This window comes from Alosa pseudoharengus, unplaced genomic scaffold (genome assembly GCF_046254945.1).
Source record: "Alosa pseudoharengus isolate Yale_2024_CS ecotype anadromous, Long Island Sound unplaced genomic scaffold, YU_APseudo_1.1 YU_APseudo_1.1_scf_12, whole genome shotgun sequence".
Classification (NCBI taxonomy): Eukaryota; Metazoa; Chordata; class Actinopteri; order Clupeiformes; family Clupeidae; genus Alosa; species Alosa pseudoharengus.
The window spans coordinates 22,620,513-22,633,197 of NW_027468587.1; the positions used below are offsets into that span (position 1 = coordinate 22,620,513).

The 12,685-nt window shown below is 41.5% G+C and overlaps 1 protein-coding gene across 2 annotated transcripts; it reads left to right on the forward strand.

Moving 5' to 3' along the window:
* The first annotated feature begins 1,351 nt into the window (after positions 1–1,351).
* zc3h12aa (zinc finger CCCH-type containing 12Aa) lies at positions 1,352–11,590 on the forward strand. Of its 2 annotated transcripts, none has more exons than XM_076280494.1 (6): positions 1,352–1,459; positions 2,420–2,866; positions 5,658–5,797; positions 7,857–8,091; positions 8,949–9,055; positions 9,999–11,590. In XM_076280494.1, the coding sequence occupies exons 2-6, from the start codon at positions 2,454–2,456 to the stop codon at positions 11,288–11,290; spliced, it is 2,187 nt and encodes a 728-aa protein (XP_076136609.1). In that variant the 5' UTR covers positions 1,352–1,459; positions 2,420–2,453; the 3' UTR covers positions 11,291–11,590. The 2 variants fall into 2 exon arrangements, with proteins under 2 accessions (XP_076136609.1, XP_076136610.1); XM_076280495.1 differs by lacking the exon at positions 1,352–1,459 and adding an exon at positions 1,489–1,708.
* Positions 11,591–12,685: the final 1,095 nt, after the last annotated feature.

A 12,685-nucleotide genomic window follows, 5' to 3' on the forward strand; every position in this document is an offset into this window, starting at 1 on the left:
GGGCTTTAGTTTTGCTCAATGAGTGCAAGGTTTCACTAACTGTGGGTGTCTTTTTTTGGTGTGATTGCAAAAGTATAAGGTTTATATCTGCAGTACACTTCTTAGCCACATGAGGGGGCTTATTGACTTATATACCACACTCAAGTTGTCCGCCTGACATAATTGCAGCAGTTGCACTAGATGAATCTGGGTTGAGTTAAAGATGGACAAAACTTTTCAAAGCCAGGGGCATGTTCAAAAGCAAATTGATTTGCTCTGTTTTTCTGCAATTTTCCGGTTTGAACTTGACATGTTTGGCCTCAACAGTGTGCAACAAAGAGCAACAGGCTTTTGTGATATATCTCAGACATAGCCTGAAAATCCAGACCCAAATCTAGAAAGATTTAGGGTCTGGCTATGAGTAATGAAAATGGCCCAACTGGAGGGACAGCACCAAGCATATATTTGAAAATATCTCTGCATGCAATTGGATAACATACGACCAACGTTTACTGACTGATTCCGGACTTCGACGCAATTGAATACACTACAACCAACGTTTACTGACTACTGTTTACTATAAATGTACCTGAAATGGTCAGAAGGGTTTGAGGATCATGAAACCGTGCCCACAATTCACATTCCTAACTCTATAGAACCAAGATCTTAGCAAATGTGATGAAATTCTGAACTATGGCTGGATGTTTATTCAGAAAACATGCACTCATTTTAGTAAATTGTGCTCTCAATATCGTTTGCACATTTTAATAAATTGTGAGCACAATTTACTAAATCGTTTGCACATTTTAATAAATAGTGTGCTCGTTTTTACAAATTGTGCTCTCATTTAAATTTTAGTAAAATGAGCGCACAATTTAGTAAAACGTGCACACGATTTAAATGTGCGCCTGATTTACTTAATTGAATGCACAATATAATAAAATGAGACCACAGTTTAGTATAATGACAACACTATGTCGTAAAACGAGCACACAAATTGTGCACACAATCTAGTAAGAGACCACAATTTAGTAGAATGAGCGCACAATTTACTACTAAAATGAGCGCATTCTCTGGATGTACAAAAATATCTTGCAATAACACCTCCTGGGCTCCGTAGTTCATTTAAATTTGAGTAGGCCTATGTTTTAACCTTTGTTGTGGCATCCATGTTTTTCACATACTCCAACGGCAAAGCACAGGAACTCGCAGTGAGAAAAACAACGTAGGCTAATCACGGAGATGGCCCCTGATAATCCCAGGTGGCTGAACGAACCAAAAGTGTCGGGGAATATCCCGTCTCAAAGACTCATTTTTGCTTGCTCATGATAGGGCGGTGTCCTAGACGTCATCCAGGAAGCAAAGTTCACTATCCAAGGGGAGATTCCACAAGGAAATACATGTTGCTAGAGCACTGCTTGAATGCAGGTGTTATAGTCAAACAAAAAGAAGACATGAAGGATCATTTCTCTAGTAAAAGGTAGGCCAGGAGGCATTCATGTGTGATTATTTGTGTGACATGCTCTGACTTGACATATTGGTCATTCAGACAGCCTTCGAGCCGGTTGCGGTAACTTCAACATTTTGGAATACATGCGGCTTAACATTAGGCCATAGACCTTTATTTTTTATTTAGGCTATTTAGATGATGTAGACATGTCATGGCCTATAGCCTACTTAAAACTTATGGATTACCCGTCGTTCAAATCAAACATACACTCGCTGATAGGTGAGCAGCGTAACCCCGAACTAACATGTAATAAGTTTGAATGAACAGGTGTTATTCTATAGGCCTATACTGGAAGGTTATGTGATCGCTGCTTGAACCATCATAACTTGTTAGCCTAATGAATAAAGCTGTATCTTGGTAGTACAGAAAACGTGGTTTTGTCCGTGTGGCAGTGTGGTGAGCTATTATATTAAGTGACCAGATTACTGAGGCAAAATCCGGTGACATGTTCAGTTCAGAAGCGTAAATACCTCCAAAACATGTACCCTATTATCTTTGTAAACTTAAAACGTGGACACTGCCCTTAACATTCATAAACCAGTTTATCTTACCTTAGTTATCCTAAATTGCGTGGGGGCCGCCACAAAATTTCTCCTAAATTGCAAGGGAAGTGATTAACTTAAGTTTTCTTCTCTGATCACAAAGAAGCTGAGATCAAGAACATTTGTAATGTTGAAAATCAGCTGTAACGAACAAGTAGGCAGCTAGACACATTGCCCAAATTAAGGCCTCCTTACACTATACGATTTTCACAAGATTTGTGGTAGATTTTTAAAAGACTGTAGTCTTTTGAGTAAAGCTTGAGTGGGGGCATTAGTTAAAAGACCGCAGTCTTTCAAGAACCTTACCCAAATCTGGTCAAAGTTCTCAGAAAAGTTATCAGTTAAGTATTTGCACAATTCTAATGTAAGCTTTTTTGTCGCTTACCAGGTAAATGCTGCCATGAAAACCTTTGGCAGGAACAATGAATCCTGTTGCAGAGCTACCTCCAAGAGCTAGATCTGCACTCCCCTACAAGATTCAGGAACCAGCCAGTACCAGTCAGATCTCGCCACTTCCCCTGAACCAGACCAGCATGGCAGAGCTTCAGCTGCAGGTGGACTTCTTTCGTAAACTGGGCTACTTGCCTAAGCAGATCCAGGCGGCCATGGTGAAGCTGGGCATGGGCACAGACACCAACGCGGTGCTAGCGGAGCTGGTGAGGACCAGGGCCTCCAGGAGCCCCACCCCAGAAAGGGACACAGCGGCTGAGGTCGGTGAGCTGAGGAGCCCTGGGAAGGCCACCCAGCCTCTGGTAACAAAAGAGAAGGAAGAGGACGAAGTGCCAGAAAATGAACTCAAACCTATTGTTATTGATGGAAGCAATGTCGCCATGAGGTGAGTGGTTTCTGACTACGTGTGTGTGTGTGTGTGTGTTGGGGGGGTATATGTAATAATGTCATTACAAGTGTAATATGGAAATCAACACAAGCACACACATACATCTCTTTCTCTCTCTCCCTCTCTCTCTCATATATATATATATATATATATAGAGAGAGAGAGAGAGAGAGAGAGAGAGAGAGAGAGAGAGAGAGAGAGAGAGAGAGAGAGAGAGAGAGAGAGAGAGAGAGAGAGAGAGAGAGAGAGAGAGAGAGAGAGAGAGAGAGAGAGAGAGAGAGAGAGAGAGAGAGAGTACCCTCCAAAATGATTGGCACCTCTGCTAAAGTTGACTGAAAACCGGTATAATAAAAAAAATAGGAAAAATCCAACCTTGAAGGGAAGCAAATTTATTTTGAGAAAAAGGAAAATCTCATAAAGAAATAAATATTTTTAACAAAAACACGTCACTCACAATTATTGGCACCCCTGCTTGTAATACCTTCTTAAGCCTCCCTTTGCCAATAAAACAGCTTGTAATATTTTCCTATGAAACCCCATAAAGTTGGAGAATACAAAGCAAGGGATTTAAGACCGTTCGTCTTTACAAAATCTCCACAGATCGTCCAGATTCCTAGGTCCACGCTTGTGCATTCTCCTCTTTGACTCACCCCACTGTTTTCCTATGGAGTTTAGATCAGGGGACTGAGATGGCAATGTCCAAAGCTTGATTTTGTGTTACAATATTTGTTTTGATCTGGATGTTTGTTTTGGTTCATTGACCTGATGAATGATCCAATCATGACCAATTTTTAGTGTCTTGGCAGAGATTCCTTTGGTAATGTTTAGGTTCTTCTTGGTGTTCATGATACCATGCACCTTAATTAGGTTCCCAAGGCCTTTGGGAATAAAAACAGCCCCACAATAGCACAGCCCCTCCACCATAATTCTCATTAGGCATGGGGTTCTTTTCAGTATAGCCATTCTTCTATGTCCGCCAAACAAACCTAAAGTGTTTCTAGCCAAAGAGCGCAATTTTCATTTCATCTGACACTAGACCACACTTCCAGACAAAGTCACTGTACCATTCAGTAACTCCTGCTGTTTACATTGGTAATTAAATGACTGGACAGGCTTTTATCTGGCATGCCCTCTAAATAATCTATTAGCAGTGAGGTCACTTTTGAAGATTTTTTGGGGGGACTTGGTGACTCCAAGATGATACCTTTGTCTGTAACTCTCCAACAGTGGTTCTTATGGAATGTTTTGCCTATCTTACCATCCTCCATACTGTATGTGGGGGCGAGATAACCATGGCTCCATTTCCAAGCATGTTTATCACATTTCCAGATACTTAGAACCTTTTAATAATTGTTTTAACTGTAAATATAGGCATTTTCAACAAATTATCTAATCTAGTTCAACAGAGTATCTAGTTGTCTCTGACTCTCTCTTTCTGAATGAAAAAGTAAGTCATGAACTACTTCTGAAAGTTCACAGACACTCTGATTAACCTAAATAAATAAATTTAAATTAGGAAAATGCTTCTGTTAGGTTTTGTATATAAGATTTCTCAGGGGTGCCAATAATTGTGAACAATGTGTTTTAGTTAAAAATATTTATTTCTTTAAAAGATTTTCCTTTTTTTCAAAATAAATTTGCTTCCCTTCAAGGTTAGATTTTTCCTATTTTTTTTACAATTTTTTTACAATAAATCAATAGATTGTTTTTTATACCGGTTTTTAGTCAACTTTAGCAGAGGTGCCAATAATTCTGGAGGGTACTATATATATGCATGCACACACATTATATATATATATATATATATATATATATATATATATATATACATACACACAAACATGCACACACAGAAACTCATCCCTGTTCTTCCTCTAAATTGTTTTTGTGTGTAAATCCTGGGTTAAATCTGGAAGATTTGTCGAACTACACCAGTTCTTCTTGGCTGTCAACTAGCCTCTGACCTTAAAAGCAGACAAGATGAAGGTGTGTGTCAACAGTCCCGACTGGCTCGTCCACAAGTCTGTTCTTGTCTGCATAAAGGACAGTACTCTTATATGCAAATCTATCACACAAGTCCCGGCCTTTCCTAGTATTCTCGAGACCCAGAGGGCGTTCTTTTGAAACGGCCTTACTTTTAATCAAATGTCTTATTTTATTCTGGATAAAAGTTACAAATTTAATGGCAGATTGCACCATGACAGTGCAGATAGCACAGTATACAATAATTTTCCATAATTTGAGTGCATTTCACCCTTTTCACATATCGTAGTGCATATGTAACCTATGATTATGAAAATAAATTACTGGCATTCTCTCTAAATTAAGGTGGCCATGCAGATCATGTTCGGCTTTACCTTGCCCCTCTACGTGTTCGTTACTGGTGTAGCAGAGAACAGCTGTAGGGCAGACATCCGAAGCCAAAGGCTTCAAGCCAGTCACCCCTATTGTTGTTTTTTTCTCTTTATATTTCTTTGGCAGCCACTGAAGCAGATCGTTGTCAATTGGCTTTATGCAAATTATCTCACCCCTAGCAGCTATCTTCTGGCTCTAAGTGCTGGGCAGGCAGTAGAACTAAGCCTAAGGGCTTTTGGCTCCATTCCTTCATGAGTCATGACCTGATTGCGGCTCTTGTTTCATGATGTGTTAGTAAATATTTACATATTCTTAGGTGCATGTGTATGGTTTTGTATGTACCGTTTACGGTAAGCCATATGTATTTTGTCAATGAATCCCTCACATTTCCCCTCTCACTCTCCTTTCCCTTTTCCCCCTTCTCTTCCCACAGTCATGGGAACAAGGAAGTTTTTTCATGCAGGGGAATTGAGCTGGCTGTCAACTACTTCCTCAAGCGGGGACACAAAAAGATCACGGTATTCGTGCCCTCCTGGAGGAAGGAACAACCCAGACCTGATGTGCCAATCTCAGGTGGGGAAAAGGGGCAAAAAATAATCTTCCTGTAAAATAGACTTTGTATAGATCTTTTGGGTGGTGGTGTTATATTTTGTGTCACTGTTGCACACAAATATGTGGTTAAATAGAATCTACACACACCCTCCCTTATCTAAACACATTCCTGCTGCGAGTCATCATCTGATTGTAGATTAGCTTTTTAGCGAATGGCTCTGAGATTATTCCACTTGACGGTGTCATTTCTGAGAACTCACATTTTTGACAGGGAATGTTTACACATGATGTTTTTGAAATAATTAAGACAGTTGGCAATGTTGTTGTTGTCAAACAGAGTGGCAAATTGACATTTTAACCACCAGAGATGGGAGAACAGAGACTCAAATGCAAGGCAGAGCAAGTAAAGTTTAATGGAATTTATTTCAAACAATAAATACAAAAATCCAAAGCTCAGAAGATCAATGTAAAAAATTAGAAACAAAAAATGAAAATAAATGTACAAAAGGTGCAAATCCAAGTCCAAAAATCAAGGCAAACAATTCTTTAAAAGAGATACCTTAACCAGTCCAGGTCAGACCAAGGCAAAATCCAGCAAGACAGAGAATTACTGCAGGAGGTTTACAGCTTAAGAAATACAGGAACTCACAAAGACTAAGCAAAGATAAAGGAAAAAAGAACAGGGTTTAAAATAAACTGACACTATTATCAAAAAGGACCACAAGACCATGAGGTGCAGGTGAATCAGGTAAGAAGATTTGGTAACAAGTAACAACCAGAGACAAAAGTAACAGCAGATTCCTTTCTTTGGTGATATTTAGTGGCCAAAACAGTTTCTGTGACAGCTGTTTTTTATTTGTTAGGTGTGTGCCTTTTGCTGGCTTTGCACACCATGGTTTACCATTCACTTTTTTACACAGCTCCCTCAAATAATCAGGGTTCAAACATCTGTCAGTTCTTGATGAAGAATTATATTTCTGTAGTTATTGTCATCAGTTTGAATTGATTTTTTACCATAATGTTTTACATCAATGGCAAGGTTGTTGTGATATGCCCTGTAATTGTTGAACAAGTGAACTCCTCTGAGACCTCTAAGTCAGGGAATGCAAGAACGCAAAGGTTGCCTTTGACAAGTCAATCTGAGTACCAGGAAACATAGAGGCCCATAGAGGGAAATTCCCTTAGCAGGAAGTATTGGAGTATTTTTTTCTCTCACACACCCACTCCTCACTCTCTCTCTCTCTCATGTGACAAAGGCAGTCAGTTTGCTGAAGGAATTTTTGATATCATCCAAGCCTATCAGTCTGTTTTGCCTTTTTTTGTTTTGTTTCTGTACCTTTTCATTGGAAAGGTGCCTTTGTTCTGCGGTGTGAATACGGGGATTTGTCTTCTGTGTGTAAAAAAGTGTCCCGAGACATACCTTGAAGTCCTTGACGTTCACGTGACAAAGTTCAGAAGGTGTGGACTTTACAGACAGGTGACAACCGGTGTGTCCCATTTAGGAATTATGGCCCACAGCATACAAACATGTCTGACAGGAGTAGAAACCACACATGGATGGACGTTACAACATCATGCTCTGTATACCCAGTTGTGGTGGAGATGGCGTGATTATGTTTGGCCCAAACAAAAAAACTGTCAATTAAATCCCAGCGGCATTATGCATTTAGTACTAGTAGGCATTATTGGGATCACCAATAGAGTAGGAATTTTTGAACATGGAAGAATATCACTCATATTCATTCTACTCAACACTGAAAAAACATCTGCCAGAAAGAAAGATGTACATGTAGTTTTCTGCCAATTTCCAAGACTTTGAATGTTTATACAGACAACTTCTTCACTTTTTTTAATGGACAATTCCTTAAAATAATTAAAGGGCTGGAAAGGAATTGTCAGGAAAATATACAAAATGTACAGAAGTTGTACTAGCAGAAAAGTGAATGAGCATGGAATTATGAAGGTATTTGAATAATTATGTAATAAAGTAAATGTGAACATTAATGCACCATACGGCAACATGTCATCCCAGACTATCATCATTTCTTAAAATACATAACTCCATTTTGTCTCTATTTAGATCAGCACATCCTAAGCAAACTTGAGAAGCAGAAGATTGTGGTGTTCACTCCATCAAGGCGTGTAGGGGGCAAACGAGTGGTCTGCTACGATGACCGCTTCATTGTGAAGCTGGCCCATGAACTGGACGGTGTAATCGTCTCCAACGACACTTATCGTGACCTGCAGAGTGAGAAGCCAGAATGGAAGCGTTGCATTGAGGAGCGACTGCTTATGTACTCTTTCGTCAACGACAAGTAAGCATTTGTTGGGGACTAGGACTATGATGAAGATGTGACTACATCGAAACGTTAGTCAAAGTTTAATAATGTTCTGCACCTTTTACTAAAGAATAAAGAAAATTAAGAAGACATCTGAGCTGCACCGGCGTCTCTCCTTCTCTCTAAAATATCTGTCCTAGCCTGGTTGCACTGGATTGTCGCCAAACGACAGAAGCACGGAGAACCCTCCTTTGTCTAAGCATTTTTTGCTTAGCGCTCTTCTGCTTAGCTCACTTTACCTGGAGCTTTACCTTTGCTCCAACTTGCCACTACTTTGACTTTGTGATGGTTGTTGTTATTGTCTTTTGAATGTCTACTTTTCTACATGAGTTTGAAAGCAATCAGTCTGTTTAGCCCCATCTAGATTATAGACTGTGCACATGTGTGCTGTTTGAAATGAAGCCTCGGCTGTTTGGATGGAGTGGCTCCTCCGTCAGCTTCGCTAACACTGGGTCCTCCACTTGATATGGATACATTTCTCACACCTGCACATAGACTAGACTATAGCCTATTTCTCAAGGAGAGAAAAAAATCATCAAAGCTCACATTTCCCAAACTGTCAGCCATCGTGCGGTTATTTATGCTGATTGATCGATTTACTGCGCCACTGTAAGGTCGAGCGTTGTTAAAACAAGGGAACAGGCTGTGTTTGTCTGCTTGTCTTGCCCATATTCCATGTGAACAAGCCCGTTTAAATTTCATTAAATACAATTGTGTTACTTGATTAAAAGATAATTAGTTACATGTTTGTTACTGTCAAAAGTAGTGGAATTACTGTTAATAAATTATGTTCATCTGATACTCATTGACTTTTCTGACTTTGTGATTTCTAGGTTTATGCCCCCTGATGACCCTCTCGGTCGCCATGGTCCCAATCTTGACAACTTCCTAAGGAAGAAGCCGATACTGCCAGAGAACAAACGTCAGCTTTGCCCTTATGGTAAAGTAATTTCCCACTGTCAATTTAGAAGTGACTTAATTCTTATATTGAATAAGCTCCTATGTGGGAAAAATTGGCTAGAGACAACAGCAACAGTATGTTGAATAGACAACCAATTTCTTTTCCGTTAGGTCCATTACTTGCGTATTCATCTCTAATCTTATATTTAATAGTTGAGTTATTGCCAAGCCTAATGTTTTTTAAAGCATTTCTCAACAGACAATTAGACAAAAACAAGAACACTTTCTAATGCCTCAGTTCTGTTTTTCATGTAGGGTGTCATACAAGAAGTAGCCTAAGGAATAATGTATAGAATGCTGGTCATTATTGGGAAAATAAGTCCCGACAAGGCGAACCGGAGGGGTCTGGTTCTGCCCTGTAGGGACTTATTTTCCCAATAATGACCGGCGTTCTATACATTATCCCGCTTATTACACGGCTACTTGCCAAAACGAAACAATAAACTCCCCACGATGTGACTCTTTAGCCTACATAGCCTAGACTATAGCCTATTTGTTACCGTTTCATTGTGGCTTTTGGTGAGAAACAAATAGTTTGCAACAGCACACGCTGAACTTGAATCAAACATTCTTTAGAACACAGCTGATCAACCGTCTGCTTTCACTTTTGAATAAAGGTCCAGTCCTTGCGCAGTAATATGAAAGACGTAAATTAGAAGCACAAAGCCCATTTTCCTTGACAGCGGTCTGTTATACTTAGCAGCGGTCTGTTATTGAGAATTAGCAGACCACCGAACATTGGGAAGGCCCATTCAAGTGAATGGAGCATTATGCAGCACTCTGAAGAGTCGTGTAATAACACACGGTTAACAAGTCACAAACATGTATCCAGAGAGAGTTCAAGCGGTAATCAAGGATCTTTGATGTATCATTGCTTTCAAGAACAAAACCACAGTAATGTATCTGCTTGTTTTGCCCTACAGGAAAGAAGTGCACTTATGGCATGAAGTGCAAGTTCTACCATCCGGAGCGTGCCAACCAATCCCAGCGAGCGCTGGCAGACGAGCTGCGGGAGAATGCCAGACTCACCACCACCCAGAAGGAGGGTGGCAGAGGTGCCAGTCTGACACAAAGGGGGAGCCCTACATTTGGGACGAGCACAGCTAGAGAATGTGCTGCAGTTTCTGGCACAAGTCTTTTTTCCGGAACGAGCTCCCCCTCGCTGGAGCAGCAGCTGCAGTACTCCCTCACCCTGGACCCCTGCGGGCGGCCCCTCCTCAAGGGTCATGGAGGTGAGAAGCACTGGTGGGACGGAGCAGCTTCTAGCAGAACGCTGTCCTCCAACAGCAGCAGCTCCAGCGGTGGCCACTCAGTACCGGAGTGGACCAGCCTGCTTTCCCCCTTCGCCACTGACCCGGCGTCTGTCTTCAGTGCAGACTCAGGCCTGGGTTCGTACGAGCACCAGCAGCACCAGCAACACCAACAGCAGCACCAGCAACAGCAGCACCAGCACAAACACCAGCAGCAACACCAACAGCTGCAACAGCAGCACCAGCAACACCAGCACCAGCAACACCACCAGCAGCAACACCAGCAGCAACACCACCAGCAACAGCAGCACCAGCAGTACCAGCACCACCCTAAGGACATATGCTGTGGCCAGCCCAGGCTCCCAAGCCTTCTGGAAGCACCTTCTGACTGTTTGGCCTGCTGCCCCCACATGGCTGCCCCGCCGCCACCACTGCCGCACCTCCTGCAGTCCTGCTACTCCAGTCCAGCTGGTTGTCCTCCATACCACCCCACCTGCAGGTATGAGCCCCCTCAGTATCCTCAGCCTTCCCATATGCACCACAACAGCCTACCCAGCAACATCCAGCTCGGAGAAGGAGGAGGAGGAGGAGGTGGTGGAGGAGGAGGACAGGTAGGCCGAGGCCAGAAGAGCTGCTGGTCAGAATCCCTGCTGTGGTTGCCGGGGGGCGTACTGAGCCCTTGCAGTCTTCCAGAGGCCAGGCGTCTGGCTAGCCTCGCAGGGCCTGCTCACTGCTACCAGCACCAGCCGCAGGTGTGGCCCGGAGCTTACGCCGGCCCGCCAGCGCAAGCACAGCCACCGCCGGTCAGCTTGGACCCAGAGAGGGAGGAGATGCGCAAGAAGCTGCACGCCATTTTCAACCCGTACCAGGTGGACCAAGTCATGAGCATGCACCCGCACCTGAAGGATGCCCAGAGACTGGCGGCGGAGATTCTCACCCTCAAGTCAAAAGGAGAAATGCTCTAAGGAAGACTTCACTGCCACTTTTCTATTTTCTATCTATTTTTTTCACTATTCTATCTATTTTTTATTTTCCTTTCGCATGGCACTACAAAGTATTTGTGGCCAAATACACCAAAGAACCAAGGTCCAATGTGACACAAAGACTACTAGAACTACGGTATGAGTATTTGTTTATGTTGGGCTTTTCAGCCCAGGTGATCTCAGTAGCCATCAGTCTTTGGCAAGTAATGTTATATGATAATTATATGCCATTTCTTTGTTTGTCTAATTGAACAGTAAAGTGGTCTTAGCATTTTTTGTAAAGACTATTGTGCACACTTGCCTTATAAATTTGCCTTTGCACTTGGTATGATACTGGGGAAAAACTGTGTAGCGAGTAGCAAGGGCTGAATTGTTGATACATATTGTATCTTGTCGGGTATGAATTGTATTTTAAAGTACAAGGCATTCAAAGTCAACAAATGAACATGTACTGTCATAAATGAACATGTAAAAATCATGTTATAAATATCCAAATAGCACTTAACTACTTAGGGATGAATTCTCCCATGTCCGTAAGGGTGCGTACGTAAAAAAAAGCGTGTAACTAAGCGCTTTTTAGCCTGCAGGAATTCTCCCCTTTACTTAAATCTGTCATTTAGCGCGATGGAGGGAGTTACGCGTTTTAGGAGAAGCAACTCCAAAATCTGCACTCTTAAAATTAATGTGTTGTCCCTATCTGGACACAAGAGAATGTGTTAAAAAAAAACTATGCAAGTTGTGTTGTTTTCAACTCATGTTGTGTAACACATAAAAAAAAGAAACAACACAAACTGTGTTGTCCCTATCTGGACACAGATATGTGTTAAAAACAACGCAAGTTGTGTTGTTTTCCACACATTCGTTTTAAGAGTGTGGGCGTTTCTTATCTATACAACTCTTGCGCGCATTCTGCCACTGACTTAAGCACCTTTTCAGCTACGCGCTCCTGAGGGCTGTATTAAGGTCGAGGGCCACTACAAGGTGAAACAGCATATTGCTCGATGTCGGCTCGATTTACACGTGAATGGGAGAATTCGCCCCTTTGTGGCTAATGTGGTGCTGGTTGTTGGTATGGTGTTATGTATACACCAAACAGGATTTATATCACACACACACACACACACACACTTTTCTCAAGTTGAAATATGATATATATTTGAAACTGTACAAATATTTTACTTAATTATAGAATAGTATAAATAAATCCTGAGTTTTATTTCTGTCTCCCATTTTTCTGACACTTCTGGGCAGAGAAAATATTCAGGGAATGGACTTTTTAGACAGTCTTAATTTTAATAATTTGTCTCACCATTTCTCACTTTTTTTTATATATAGCCATGATATGATGGCACATTTTAAGTGTGTGTGTTAGTAAGC

Bases quoted from the DNA above. Each gene is read 5' to 3' on its own strand.
- zc3h12aa (XM_076280494.1), top strand. From the start codon at position 2,454: ATGAATCCTGTTGCAGAGCTACCTCCAAGAGCTAGATCTGCACTCCCC. The intron at 5,798-7,856 runs GTGGGGAAAAGG...GTCTCTATTTAG, and splicing joins ACCTGATGTGCCAATCTCAG to ATCAGCACATCCTAAGCAAA. The intron at 8,092-8,948 runs GTAAGCATTTGT...TGTGATTTCTAG, and splicing joins TACTCTTTCGTCAACGACAA to GTTTATGCCCCCTGATGACC.